The following is a 14,918-nucleotide window of genomic DNA, read 5'->3' on the forward strand; positions in this document are numbered from 1 at the left end:
ACGACATCCGTATACTGTACTCGGGTTTATTTGTTTTAAATTTTTTTGAATGACATTTCTCTGCAGGTGAACTTAAAGGCTGTCGTCACCTCACGTCCTCGCGCCACATTCTTATTTTGCCAGCTTTAAAAAAAAAGTTGATATAAATGCTTCCACGCGCTGCGTCCAAGCGCGAGCCACAGCCACGCAGAACAGACAGGCGGGTTGTGATGTCACAGTAACAGTTTTTAATACAATTAATCAATGTTGTTATGTTACAATCACATTAGCATAATGGTAATGGTACTTACATTTAGATTTTACACATTTTATTGCTCATTTTGCTGTTTTATTGTTCATTTTATTGCATCTTTACAGAACACCTCAAACATGATTAAATATTTAATTGCATGTGAAATCTCACGCCCCTGTCCATTTTTTTACTGATAAACAACTTTGTGCTGCAAAACTTATTTAACAGCAATAAGTCATAAATAACAATCATAAACAAATGACTTTTGAAAGTATATCAGCAGGGTCACCACTTCATTTTCCGTGAGAATGGACCTGAGAAGTAAACAAACGTGGGTTCAGTATACAACATTTGATATATAAAAGAGGTAAAGAGAAGTAGGTTGAGGCTTTTTCAAGCATGTGTGTATCACATAAAGTACCTTGGATGTCAGTCATCCTCCTGCGGTTTCGAGGCAGAGTGACGTCCATTCTTGGGATGGACTCAGGTGTTCTCAGCACCTCCTCCAGCTTACGTTGCTCCTCATTTTCCTGGTGGATCAGCAGATAGCGAGTTAACGAAACCAAACAAAAAACCAAACAAACGGTACATCACTTTAAGAGCATCTAAAATAAAAACCTGCGTCGGCGTTTGTTGACGTTTCCGTCTGGCTGCGGGAGTGTTAGGGCCTGGGCTTTCTGCTCCACCTTTCTGTCGTTCCCTCTCTCTCTGCAGGAGGATGCCCTGCCGTGTGGTCCTGTACTCCAAAGAAAAGTTACTGACGGTTTTGCAGAAGTCCTCCTCTTTGGTGTCCCTCACCATAGCTCGGGAGTAGCCAAGGAATAAGAGGAAAGAGTGGAACCTGGAAAAACAAAAGTGGAGAGGAAAACAACCGCTTTTACTGTTCACTAGAACAACAATAAGAGGGAAAACCTTTGGCCCCAGCCAAAACAAAAAGAAATGAACCATGCACTCGCAGCAGACCTGTTGATAACCCGGCGGTGGACAGCTCTCAGGACCTTCAGCCTCTCCTCGCACTCTTTCAAAATCTTCGGCAACCTGTGATGGAGCGAGCCGTCCGGGGCCAAGGCCTCGTCTTCTCGTCCCCTCCTCTTCTCCAACTTTCCTCCTTTCCTCTTCTCCTCTGCCTTGTCCAATATCTTAAGCTGCTCCCATGATGCTTTGCACATCACCTCAAACTGGGTGATGTTGGTCTGGACTAGGGAGTAGTCGCACTGTAAAGACATTTTGAAGTGGATTCACAGTGTATTGTTAATTACATCAATTTTGAATGAATGAACATGGATTATTGTCTATTTGAAATAAGATTACATTTGTTTTAGTCTCAGTTTTGACTTGGTTTGGACTCCCTCTCCACCTGACCTTTAAAATGAGTTGGAATCAGTCGTGGCAATCTTTATTTCAGACTTTTTTTTATATCCAAATCATCCTCAGACTCAAATGCAGCACAACATACACCCTCAGGACCCTCACACACACACACACACACACACATAGTCACAACTACGCACCTTGCCAGCTTTAGTAACAGCAGTGATGTCGGAGTAGAGGTCAGACGATTGCGGGTAGAGCTGCATCAGGAGCACACAGACGTGATGCAGCAGGGGCTGGCGAGTGTGTGTGTCCCTCACCTGGGACAGCTTCCCCAGGTAACTCAGCTCAAAACCACGGGCCTTAGCATATTAAAATGTACTGTGAGAATGTTTTGGGGAAAGAACAAAGACCCACTACCACTCAGAAGTGCAATAAAGATGGATAATAAACATTGGGATCCCAACGCACGCACCTTACATCCATTGAGAAAGTTACCGATCGCTAACACTGTTGCTAGAATACATCTAAAGGTCTGGCTGGCTGCGAGCTGCTCCATGGCCAACTTCAGATGGAAGAGAGGCTCAGCAATTTCCTGTTAAGAGGAGGGACACATTTAGAGCACAATGTGGGTAGTGATTCATACAGACTAGCCATCAAATCCATGTTTTATTTTTAGACATATTTGGTGACTTGAAGTCATCCATGTGGTGTTTTTGTACTGCATTCCTTTAAGGATTACTTACCAATCATACTTCACAGTAATGTGTGGCTTTTTTGAAGATGTAGCTTGTGTGGGTCATGGTGGTCATGCTAATGCTCATGTTAACTACCAAGATTCAGTTTTATTTTTAAATGCAAATCTATCAGTTTCCTCCCAAAGTGCGTAGATCAGCTCATTTTGCATCACTTAGAGGGTAACAAATCAGACATATATCTTTACGAAATGCTGTAAAAATGATTAATACATTTCAAGTGGCAAAACTGTTTTCCTTCTCATTCCATCGCATGCTCATTCTACTTTCTCTTACCCTTTCTAAAGAGTCATAGTCCAGAGCGAAGGCCCACAGCTGAAGCCTGGATTTCAGATGTGGGATTTCCCCCAAAGTGAGTAGGCAGAGCTCGGCGGGGGCCAGAGGGGAGTGGGGGTTCTGGGCCTTGGCCTCCTTGATCAGACAAAGTTCCTCTTCTGTTGGGATTAGTGCTTGAAGCCTCTGATTTAGAAGGGAATGTGGAAAGAGATTAACTCTTAATGCAGGGCTATTATTCCAGACTCCTAATGGGACTTTCTGCTGTCAGTCCTTATCTGCACCGTGCTCAAGTTTCATTTTGCCATAATAGAGACTTGGTAAGGGCAACAAATTGCCTATCCAACAAAAGCAAACTTTAGAGGTTAAGCAAATGCTGAAGCTCAAATTCTGGAGGACATGACGTCTACTGTACCTGAACATCCTCTCTGTCCAGCACACTGCTGTCCATGCTGTAGATAGCAGGGGGGAGGAGGCGGGGAGGGGGCAGGCTGCTCATGGCGATGGTTATGATGTTACTCCGCTTCATCCCCAACACTGAGACCGGAGGCTGCTTCTGTGTTAGGATACAGAATAAAGTATTTTTGTAAGTGCATTTTAGGCTTACTTTTAGCCTACTGAGGAAGTATAAAGTACAAAATGTAGAAAACATGTTTGGTATTACAATCTCACTACATTCCTGAGGCATCATCCTGTCTCACTGGTCTTACCTGCCTCCCAGAAACCACATTAAAACTGGTGCTATTGGCCTTAGATTCAAACAGGTACTCCAGTTGGTTTGTATCCAAATGGACTGGCTCAAGTCTGGACCAAATAGTCTGAGTCCCAAAGCGGGTCATTCTGGGAAGGGGAGCCAAACTCTGCAGTTCCCTCCAGTGGAGCTTCAAGGTGCGACATTTGATGGTTGCACCTTTGTGGGAGGCTGAGGGCAAAGGTGGGGCAAGCGGAGGAGGGGGAGGAAGAGGAGGGGGTGCTGGAGGGGCTTGGAGACAGGTTGATGTTTCATTGATTGAACTGGTTCCCTCGTCCTCTTTACTGTCTTCCTCATCCCAGAGGTCTGAGAAATCCAAGGTGTTGAGGCAAAGACGTGCAGCTGGTTTTAGGAATGAACCCCAGGATTGGTCGAAATCCCAGGTCAGGGTGTTATCCTTAGTTTGGTCGGACTCCTTCATTGGTCTGTCAGAGCAGTCCGTGACTCCAAAACAAAGTTCTTCTGAACTTGAGAAAAAATGAGCATGCTCCTTCTTCATATCAGATAAAAACAAGGCCTTTTTGGATCAAATCAGATTAAGTGCATATTTGCTTTCGTCCTTATTTTCCACACAGCAGGTAAACTGTAGCTTCCTTGTCTCATCTTCTCACTGTGCAGTCAGCAAATCCATCTGACACTGTGTATACGCAACTGAATGTCTGTGGATGCTCAGCCTCACTTGTCGACCACAGAAGCGCATAACTCACAACCAAATCACAATCTTCGAACCACCTCTGGGTGTTCTCGCAGCACCCTAACCTGCAATTGCCTTGGGTGCAGTGTTTGTCCTTCAAAATCTAAAATGACGAGTCAAGTCTGATGCTTTGATCCAAAAGGTCCACTGTTTTCCTGTGTGTGCACCAGAAACCTGTGAGAGAAAGAATTCATATGAGTTTTGGTGGGTTGCGCTTAGCCCTGCATCCAATTTTGATGAGAAAATCCAAGGAATGACTTTCTTCATCGCCTCCAGAATATCCAAATGACGTGCTTCTGCAGTTCTCCCTTGACTTTCCTCTCTCTCCGTTTCTCTTTCTGTAAGTGACAGCGAGAGAGCAAAAGAGGGAGAGAGAGGTTCATTGGTCGGTTGGTGCATTAGTCTTGGTTTATTTGAGTTGCACCCTTTCCCTTAATTTCCTTATCGAGCCTGCATCTCCTGTTTATATTGCTACTTGTGTGTACACAAACCTCTCTATCTGCCACTGAAGATCTGTTACTTCCCTCCTCTTCTGCCTCCTCTTCTCCCCCCGTGAGTGCATAAAAGAGCACGTTCGACCAAATTTGCACTGCATCGCTTTTTTACATACATGCAACTTTGTGGATGACACAACAGCATACAGTAGCTGCAATGTTCCGCATTTTCTGAAGAAACATTGTTCTAAAATGCTCATTATGCAGTACAGAGAATGATTACGGGCAGCAATGCATGAGGAAAGGCACTGGGGAACATCTTAAAAAGGAAGAAATATTCTTTAATAAAACAGGAAGGTGCAGTTCAGCAACTGCAAAAACATCACAATTGTTACTGAGTGAAACACATTAAAACTAAAAACACTGAAAAAAGTGGAATCATTCCAAAACATTCAGTATACAGTTATGTTCACAGGGGTCATTTGCATGGTCGACATGCCGCAGTAATGAGGATTCCTCCCTCGGCCATTAGGTCTCCCCCTAATTACACTTTATCTCGTTCAGCGGGGCTCATGGGACATTTAGGCCAAAATGAGCTCTATTCGGAAAGCTTAAGCTCTTTTTAACATTTATTTATCAACAGGGGTTTCAAGCCTGCTGCAGAAGAGGACAGGGAGTGGTCATGCAACTACGGGCTTCTACTTCTTTGACCAAATTCATACAACTGTGTCAAGTGTTAGTTGGAGTTTTTGAAATCAACTGACTAATGCTAATCACTATGTGTTCAAATACATGAAAATGAAGACTGAACTGGATTTCACCAAGATCCACTTACTAGACAAAATCTTAGCAGTCCTAGCTGTACAGTGTTTTGGTGATGGTATGTGGCGCAGTTACTGAGACAGACAGATTCCCCTTGGGAACAAACATGTCCGGGTTATTTCCTTTGATGATCCTTGTGTGTGTGCTTCTCTGCATCTATTCCGCTGTCTGTCCTCCAACTCTCTCCGGGCCTTCACAGTTCAAGATAAAGATCAGGGCAGTTTGCTTTGAGAATATGAAGAGTTTTTTAAGTTGTGAGGGTCAGGAACCACAGCTTGGATTTAGTCATGTAAAGGTAATCTTTAACTGGGACACTCATACTTACAATAAATCCCATTGAATAAAAGGGATTTTACGCTGAGTTGTGATTTGAGCTTGAATTCAATATAAACCAACTCAACACACACCTTTGAATGTGCACCATTTTTCTCTGAGCAACTAAACGTCTCATTTTCCAGAAAGACAATTACACACCAGTGTACCACACTGCTATGCACCATGCATTCATTGCAACAATGCTGTGTCGGTTGTGACCAGTGGAGGTAAGTAGGCTCCCTCCTTTGGACCTGATGATTGGTGGGTTCATAAAACCACTTTCAGATCATGGTCCAGGGGCAAGAACCCAGGCAAAGATAGAAGAAGACCAAAAACAAGTTAAACTTTTCTGAAAGTATGTTATGCAAGGCTGGATTACCAATTGTAATTGAAATTGTGCGAATATGCACCACTCACGCACAGCATCAACTAACATGACATGGTCCTAAAAGTCGGTCTTTCTTTATTACTTGATCTTGAGGCCCAGTTATGAAGCAGATCCATGTTTCATAATCTAGTTTGGGTCAGAGAACTTGACTATTTCATCTTTGGATATTTATTCCTAAATGAGAATCAGCTTTATTGGCCAAGTAGGCCATACAAACACATACAAGGAATTTGAAATTCAATTAATCTTTGATTTTGTTGTTTTGGTTTGTTATGAAGTCAAATAACACAATGTGGTGTCACTGCCTGCCTTTCATATATATATAGATATACAGTATATTCACGCCCTGACATGTTTGGCTTTCTTCAATACTGCCTTTTATTTTGAAAGTCCCGAACGGAAGTCCCTCCTTCCGCTTTCCGCGCTCCCGCGTTGTTTTGGGAACATTCGGTATCCCGGTGAGCGCGCGCTTCCCGGGCTGTAGCTGCCTGTCATCGGTCGGGCTGACATCACTGAGGATTTGCTACAATGTCAAACGCTCGGAAGCAGCGCGAGCTCATGGCTTCCCCGCGCCGCAATGAGAAGCATCGCCGCGTTCTGCTGCTCATCCTCTAAATACAGAAGTCCATTCACTTTTTTATGGGTTTAATCCATGTTCCTGGACAGGATGCGTTTGAGGTAGGCTGAGATGGCTTACACTGTTCTGTTTTATTATCGCTTAGAATCAAGAGTTGTTTTCGTTTTTGTGCGTGTGAAAATCATTTTCTGTGTCTGAAAATCATTAGAAAACAACATTTCTTAGTGTTGACAGCATCTTTTCCTCTCGCATCTTTATCTGAAAAGTTGTCCGGCTCTAACATTGACTGTCGTAGGCTATTACGTAATCGGAGTGCGGACACTGCTGAGCAGATGTTACCGTGAGGTGAAGAAGTGATGACAAATCTCTGACGGCACGACCGCACAGCATCATCTGTACACCACTGTAACACCAAGTTAAAAATAATAATAATAATAATAATAATAATAATAATAATAATAATAATACTAATTTCCTCTTGAAATGATGCACCATTATCATTAGCCAGCCAAACGGGAATTGTAGGAATATCAGGCCTATATTATCAATGAAAAAAAAGTTTAATATGACTCAGTCACTTCATTTTTTGAGGACCACAGGCTGATTTCTATTCATATTTTTATCAATCAAAACTATATTCAGACACTTTTATTATTCCAAAATCATTACGTTTTGGATTTCAATTTAGAGTTTTTTGTAACATGATGCATCAGCGATGAAGTTGACTGACTAATTCAGCGTTATTGGTTCTTGCATAACAACAAGCAATGATGATAAGGACTTAACAGTATGGACTGGACAGGGTTAAAGTCAATATCACAATATTAATAAACATATCTGGTTCTACTCTCTATCAGTGCCCCCTTTATAAAGGGTCTATATATTTATCAATCATTAAAGGTGTCATGCTGGACGAGGATAAACACCAGTTAAAGATTTTTCACAACCTGGTGGCCCAGAAGTTTCTCTTATTAACAGTTATAATTATTTACCAACCAATAATAAAGCCATTATTTAGAACTTATTTATCAACCCTTTATAATAATAGCCTTATTAGAAAGTAGCATCAATTAGAATGAATTAGAATTGATTAGATTACAGCCTTTCACTACTGTTACAATTTTATAGGGCGACACAATTGTTTAATAAATTGATCATAGCATTTATGAACCATAAAACAAGCCTCTCGGACCTCAAATGTTCGACGTCAAGGAGGGAAAAATTAATCAAAAACCTCAATGAATGCTACTGAGCTACTTCCCCCTACTGTGTGTGTGTGCCTCAGCAGGTCTATGTGAGCGTGTGAGCCAGGTCAGAGGTCATGCTGCGGAGGGAATCTGACTCCCACGGCCTCTTTTCCTCCGGAGAGACGTCTGACAATGACTGCGAGGTGAGGTCATTTATTTATACCTGTTACCTGCGTACTTTGGGAATCTGCATATGATATAAAAGTGGGCTCAGAATCACATTTTGTGGCCTGTCATTGATTAATTTGAACAATAGAGATGAGTCATATAATGATGATGCAGCTGAAACAATTGCTGAACGGCTAATATACCATCATGTCTTTAATTATAGCTCTGCTGTTATTTACTTCTTTATCAGCCCTCATAACTCAGATGTCTGGCAGTGCCAGTTAACCATCCTCCACTTTTGAGCAGTTTAAAATGCGAGTAGGTGGAAAAGGTTAAAAGCCAGAAATCTCCTCACTGAGCCACTGACAGGGATGCAGGAAATGAAAACTTTTGCTCATGACATGCAACAAATGAACGCCACCGTGCTCATTCTACACGGTAGATTATTTCACTTTGTGTCCGTCAAACTCCGTTTCCTTTAACTTGCTTTGTTAACGTGCTGCCGGCTGAAGATAAAAGGGACAAGAAGCTTCACATAAGTCAACAGATCACGGTTGTTTATCCTCTCTGTCTTTGTCTCTTCGTCTCAGATGGGGGCGAGTTGTGGAGAGGTAGATGTAGTGTGTCTGTGCGAGGCCGGTCCCTGTACACTTTACTCAGAAGCACACACGCCTACGCCGGTGAGTGCTCAGGCATCCCACTTAAGTGTCTGTGGCCGTCGCTCAGAGTGTTTCTTCATCTGTAATCGTGCTCTAAATACATGCCTTTAACTTGCTGCTGACCTCGCTATACCTGTGCTGCTGTCTGTTTTTTACTGTGTGTTTTAAAGGATAGTGTTTGTTTCACATTGTCATATTTCTTGAAATCAACAATTTCATTAATAATGTAATTAAGTCTCTGCTTTCTCCATCGTCTTGTCTTTGCTTTCTGTTCTCAGGACACGCTGCTGTGTGAGCACTGTGGAAAAAACAGAGTAATGATAACCAGGTACTCTGAGGGATACGGCACTGAGGTAACGTGTGACATATGTGCGTGTTTCTTTATGACCGGCCCGCGTGTGCAATGTCCGACCTGCAGGAGCCTGAAGATTTGATATTTGTGTTGCCTTTATTTTGGCAGGCAGCTGTGGTTTTGTAAGCCTGTTTCAAGGTTCCAGCATGAGAGGCATACATGACTAATACCAGGGTTCATTACACGGAGGCCAAAACCGATGCTGATAGCTGATATTTCTCTTTTGGATTTTCAGTAGCTCAAAATTTTGAGTATAACTCCAAAAAATGAAAAGGCTGAATGTTTCACCTCAGAATAGTTTTCTTGTCAGAGTCAAAAAGCCTGTTCAACAACAATTTTGAGAGGAAACCACGTTGTACATAAAGCCATATCACTACTTGAATTGGAAGTGGGTGTAGACTTTTGATGTGTTTTCACTGTTTTATTTAAAGGAATAGTTCAACATTTTGGGATAAATGCTCATTTGAGAGTTAGATGAGAAGATCAATACCACTCTTATAAAAGAGTGAAATATGAAGCTACAGCCAGGACACCGTTAGCTTAGCCAGGAAAGAGCACATAACCCCCCTGTAAAACCACAACGTGTCGTTTTAATAATTCAGACAGAGTCGGGCTAGCTGTTTCCCTTTGTTTCCAATCTTTGTGCTAAGCTAAGCTAACTGTCGTCTGGCTGCAGCCAAGAAAGAAGAGAGGGAATAAGTGAAAGTATTCCTTTAACCGTCTAAATTGTAAGGGTGAAATTGCTTATTTCTATGGATGAAAAATGTAGCGTTCGTAGTATATATAGTATATATACCAAAATTATATGTTTCAATAGGAATATGATGATGTTGACTATTTTGTTCATTTAAGCCAAACTTCTCAAATGTTAAAATATAACCTAAACAGAAGCAGCCATTAACCTTTGCCTAAATAAAATACAGTATAGTTCTGATTTAAATTGGTAAATTGATTAAATAAAAAGACTTCATTTGATACGTTTTCAATATTCAGATCTACAGACAAGTATTAAGGTTGGTTTTGATGATTTATAAGTGTCCAGAACTTCAATTTAGTGTTTTTTAAGTAGAGAATAGTGAATGAGTGACTTTGGACTATGTATCTACACAGTGCTTCATCTACATCAATTAGATATCAGTAGATATCGGTCTTTGTATTTGCATGTGAGCTGCAAAGTAAAACCAGGCAATAGGAAGCAGCCATCAGTTTAGGTGTCTCTGAGCTCATTAGTCATGTGTAGAGGTGTCAGCTGATTCATGCACCACAACAATGGTGATAATAAAAAGTGACGCATGAGAACACTCACACAGACAAATGCCATCATCATCAAGTGTTGTTGTTTTTGGTTTAGAAATAGTGGCAGTCAGCGATGACTCACTGGGGCTCGTCAACGACTACAAAATAAAAGCTCCCGTACAGTAAATGTGGAGGTTGTTGTTTGTTTCTCAAAAAGAAAGAAAATGACTTATTGTATGTGTATTATATTGGTCTTTTTTCATACTTTTTTGTATTTGATTACATATTGTGTATTTATACCTTTCATACGTTTCATTCCTCTGCAGGAGGAGTGTGTTCTGTCTGACCCTCAGGGAGAGAGTGATGCAGATGCTGATATAGAGGATACAGATTGCAGGTTTGATGTGCACAAACACATACATGTGTTTATTCACACGCAGTATCTCTTAGTTTGGTGTCTGACCACGTACATTTAACCTGATTGGTTCAGACTCCAGGAGCCAGGTTCTCTCCAGCGAATCAGCTCGCGGAGACGTAAGCGGCCGCGGGTCGCGCGGCAAGACACCACCGAGAGTGAGGACGATGGTGGGCGGAGCCACAGATCGCATCGCTGGAACCTCAGGCTCAGTCCTGACAGGGCACACAGCAGGACCATACTGGAGGTAGAAAACACATCAATGTGAAGTCTAATTAGTCTAATTTCTGTACATCTGCTCACCAAGGCGCGACTTCAACACAACACGGAGGCTTGAGAAGAGAACTGTTGTAGCAGAAATAGTATCCCATTCTTTCTAATTGTGTCCAATACTGTTCATTTGGCATTCACTGTAAAATACAAAAAAAGTACATTTTGAAACACATATCTGTTACGCTAAAGAGGAAATGATCTGAAGGGATAAACTGAATAGACTTCAGATATAGAATAATGTGCAGGTTGTGTTTGCATTTTCATCAGAGCACATTCGTCTCATGTGTTTCCTCTTTGTCTTCCAGGAGAGCGTATCACAGGTCAGGCCACTGGTCATCTGCCGGCCAAACGTCGAGAGGCAAAAGAGTCCGGGCGAAGTGCCCCGAGGCTCCAGACGTCTGATGTCTCTGTGGCCATCCTCCCTCTCTCTCCCTCTCATCCTCCTCCTCTCGCTGCCGCTCTCCCTCTCCCTCATCATTGTCATCGTGTCTTTCTTTCTACCGTGGGCCAGCGCTTGACCCAACATTTCTGTTTTCAAGAGAATAGTTTAATCCCCAAAAGATTTCAAAAAAGGTCCACCTGCTGCTAAAATGTAGTGGATAGCACAAAATGGAAACAAAGACACGATGGTGCTTTACACAGGATAGTCGACTAGCTTTCATTTCAATTCAGTTTTTTTTCCTCCCAGAATAGACTGAAAGGATTTTAAACATGTTGATTTTGGGGGACAGTTGGCCTTTTGGCTTCATTAACACCAGAAGGGCACAGGATCAAATATCTCAAATATCCAATCCTTCATGCTGCACCACTCTCTGCACATTTACATGAATGATGAAAACAACACAAACTCAGTGCTTGCTTTTGCCTCATAAAATCTCACCTTCCGTCTCACTTTCTCACCCCCTCGTTGGTAAAAATAGACCTCTCATCTCGCTCCTTATTCTAACGAGCCACAGGAGTGATACGTGGGGGAAAGGTTTCAGGGCTGCGCAGGTACACTCAGAAAGGAAAATAACAGGCTCAATAGGAAAAATGCGAAAAGAGACGATGCTGCTGAACTATGCAATTCTTCTGTTCTTACCGCGGCTTCTTAACTGCTGTTTAAGAACGTCTCCTATTTCCTTGGCACTGTCGTCACCTTCTTGGCCCTTTCCCTTTTCTCTCAATACACTTTATGAATGCAGGGACTTATGATTCTAAATAGAGCATGACCTAATTTAAAAAGCAATAGCAGGAGATCTGATATCGCTCCCTATGAGCTTGTGATCTACGGTACATCTGTTAGTTTAATGAATGGTTTACATGTATTATTTTACTTGTTGCAGACCGATTTAAAAACAGGTGGATCCTTCTTCTTCTTCTTCTTCTTCTCCTTCTTCTTCTTCTTCTTCTTCTTCTTCTTCTTCCTGACTACACTTGTGTATGTTTTTAGTAAATTAAGCCGACCTCAAAATTAAATGAGCTTTAGTGGAACTTGTTAAAGCAATTTAAACACTTAAAACAGTCTTACATTTGAAACATTACTCTCATGTTTATTAATATTTATGTTGTGTCTATATTTATGAATTATTATTTAAAAAGTGAGCCTGACAATCAGTCATGCTACTTCCTCTGAGCTGAAATAATTGGAACAAGCCATTTCGCTGTGTGTTTTCTGAACTGTGTGTTTGATGTTATGTTGTTTTTGTATGTTTTTAAAGTTATGATATTTTTTCACATCACACAGGAGTTGCTTGCTTCCTTGTAGAGAAATGTTAATTTCAAATTAAGACCAGGTTGTACTGTATGAGCTAATTTGACTTTTTCTCTTCCAGCCTGTTGTAAATCCTAAATTTGATTTCCATGTGTACGTTCACCTCTGTGTTTCATGGGGCCATAGAAGTTCAATAAAACTAGATTGTATTTTGACAATTCTGTAGTCGGACACAGTGGCTTTCTGGAGTCTCTGCTGGTTGCCTGGCAACCTCATGGTGCATCAACCCGCACATAACCACCCATAAAACCACTTGTTTTTATACTTCAGTTTTTGTAAATATTAAAATGAGTGTGCTTTAGAGGAGCTGGTAGGTTGACAGATCCAGGCTAGCTGCTACCCCCTGTTTCCAGTCTAAGCTAAGCTAACTGTTAGCTGTAGCTTTATATTAACCGTACAGACATGAGAGTGGATCTTCTTATCTAACTTTCGGCAAGAAAGTAAAAAAGTATTTACTACGTATTTGTCAAAATGTTAACCTTAAGTTTTTCTGCAGCGGCTTTCATTTAAGAACAAAAGTGTTCATATGGCTTTTAAGAATATGAGTAAGTGAAGACAATGCTTCTTCTTCTTCTTCTTCTTCTTCTTCTTCTTCTTCTGCTGCTGCTGCTGCTGCTATTAAGAAGAAGAAGAAAAAGAGGATTGCAGCTTGGCCTCATGTCCCAGCAGTGTTTGCTGCTCTTGAGGAAAGGGCCTGAGGGGGAGGGTCCCATAACGAGGTTAGCGCTCTTCACTCCTCCTCTCGCTGCGTGCGTTGTCATGGTAACACTCAGGACTGCAGAGGAAACAGACTTTTCATAAGTAGATTGTGAGCTGCTGCCCAGAGCGAAACACTCACTGTGGGTGATAATGTGAGTACAGCAACATCTGCACATCTGCTGTGTTACAAACTCAGGATGTGAACATGGCGGTGAACAAACATGTTCCTCCAGAACATCTCATGTTTAGCAATGTTGCACTGTCAGAAAAGTTGTTTTCAGCATAGTATGATTCACTTTTTTTATTTATAAATATCCAGTGGGGCTATGTGGTGGCTGTATACATTAATGCTCGGACAGGACCTTTTCAAAGTCCTTAAAAAAACACACATGCTCCAAGAAAGTCGTCTTTGGGTAGATTGCATGCATTCGAATGCTTAGAAACACACAACACACACATTCAGTCTGGAGAGAGATGCTCTACTTCAAAACGTTTCCAAATGTAAAATAGTTTTCAATTTATTTAAATGCATTCAACTTTTCTTTTTGTGTGGGGTTGAATAACAACCTGACTCACTTGTCTGCTTGTTTAAACCTCCCTGTATGTATGTACAGTATGTGTGTATGTGTGTGTGATGCCTCACACGTGAATGGCTGTGAAAAGAGCAGAGTCATTGTGTCCTCAGGTAGGAGTGTTTTAAAGCGAGGTGTTGCCCACCAGTTTCCTTTCCAACTCACCCACTCACAGTGCTTCAACTTCAAAGCATTTCAATAGAAACTCACCCTGTGTTGATAAGATTACAGTAAAGGGCTGTTATTTTAGAGCATTTAGGAGGCAGAATTTCCTCAAGGTTAAAGAGACAGATCTTCAATCAGGGGACTTGGTTTTGCCCACCTATAGAGTAGCCTGGTTACAGACCTCAGAACTGTATCTTAGATTTGTTCCATAATTACGGCTGTTTCCGTCAATTGAAGAAACAATCGACAGATCATAGCCATAGGTGGAACCACAGTATCATATCAGACAAGAAACTGTATGGCTTTTCTGTCATTATCAGCTATTCACTAAAACAGCAGCCAGTTGCCGCAGCTCTTCGTAAGTTCAAACGAAGTGTTTATTAAATATAAATGTATGCATCGCTCAATTAAAACACAGAGATTAGTTGTCACTCAATATTTACCCCCTGAAACTGCCAGGTGAAGGCTTACCAACTGGCACCTGGCAGATTCAATTTTAAATTATATTTCACATACACTAAACACAACACAACACTCAATAACACAATATACATTAAAAAACAAAATGTTATGCAAGTAACATAAAACTAAATAAGCGTCAGTTAGATTAGCAGAATTATAACTCCCACTCATTCACAAATATTGCTAACTCTGCTAACTGAAAATGTACCAACATTTACAAAGGATTGACAGTTAATGTTCACTTCCTGTTGACATGACGATGAGCTGATTGATTTCGATTGAACAGTGCAACAAATGTTTTCCAGCAACTGATTTCTAAAGTTGTTACTGGGACACATTGTATAGGTGCAATTCAATTCAGTAAAATCACTAGTTTGAAACTAAGCTGTTGTTAAGAATTTAGGAAGGACTTAATAAACAAACAC

The 14,918-nt window shown here is 41.3% G+C and overlaps 2 protein-coding genes and 1 long non-coding RNA gene across 3 annotated transcripts; 2 read left to right on the top strand and 1 right to left on the bottom strand.

Moving 5' to 3' along the window:
• Positions 1-10: 10 nt before the first annotated feature.
• Positions 11-4,341, bottom strand: LOC139305843 (FH1/FH2 domain-containing protein 1). The gene is made up of 9 exons (XM_070929797.1): positions 3,282-4,341; positions 2,987-3,127; positions 2,575-2,757; positions 2,019-2,138; positions 1,744-1,905; positions 1,196-1,446; positions 851-1,073; positions 654-762; positions 11-546 (listed from the first exon to the last, which is right to left on the bottom strand). The coding sequence occupies exons 1-9, from the start codon at positions 3,819-3,821 to the stop codon at positions 518-520; spliced, it is 1,758 nt and encodes a 585-aa protein (XP_070785898.1). The 5' UTR covers positions 3,822-4,341; the 3' UTR covers positions 11-517.
• A 2,218-nt stretch (positions 4,342-6,559) lies between these two features.
• On the top strand, positions 6,560-10,630 carry LOC139306242 (uncharacterized). The gene is made up of 5 exons (XM_070930193.1): positions 6,560-6,653; positions 7,841-7,942; positions 8,498-8,587; positions 8,845-8,919; positions 10,481-10,630. The coding sequence occupies exons 2-5, from the start codon at positions 7,874-7,876 to the stop codon at positions 10,628-10,630; spliced, it is 384 nt and encodes a 127-aa protein (XP_070786294.1). The 5' UTR covers positions 6,560-6,653; positions 7,841-7,873.
• A 29-nt stretch (positions 10,631-10,659) lies between these two features.
• Positions 10,660-12,753, top strand: LOC139305853 (uncharacterized). Its single transcript, XR_011599350.1, has 2 exons — positions 10,660-10,816; positions 11,148-12,753. It is a non-coding gene; the product is annotated as an uncharacterized lncRNA (long non-coding RNA).
• The last annotated feature ends 2,165 nt before the right edge of the window (positions 12,754-14,918 follow it).

This window comes from Enoplosus armatus, chromosome 23 (genome assembly GCF_043641665.1).
Source record: "Enoplosus armatus isolate fEnoArm2 chromosome 23, fEnoArm2.hap1, whole genome shotgun sequence".
Classification (NCBI taxonomy): domain Eukaryota; kingdom Metazoa; phylum Chordata; class Actinopteri; order Centrarchiformes; family Enoplosidae; genus Enoplosus; species Enoplosus armatus.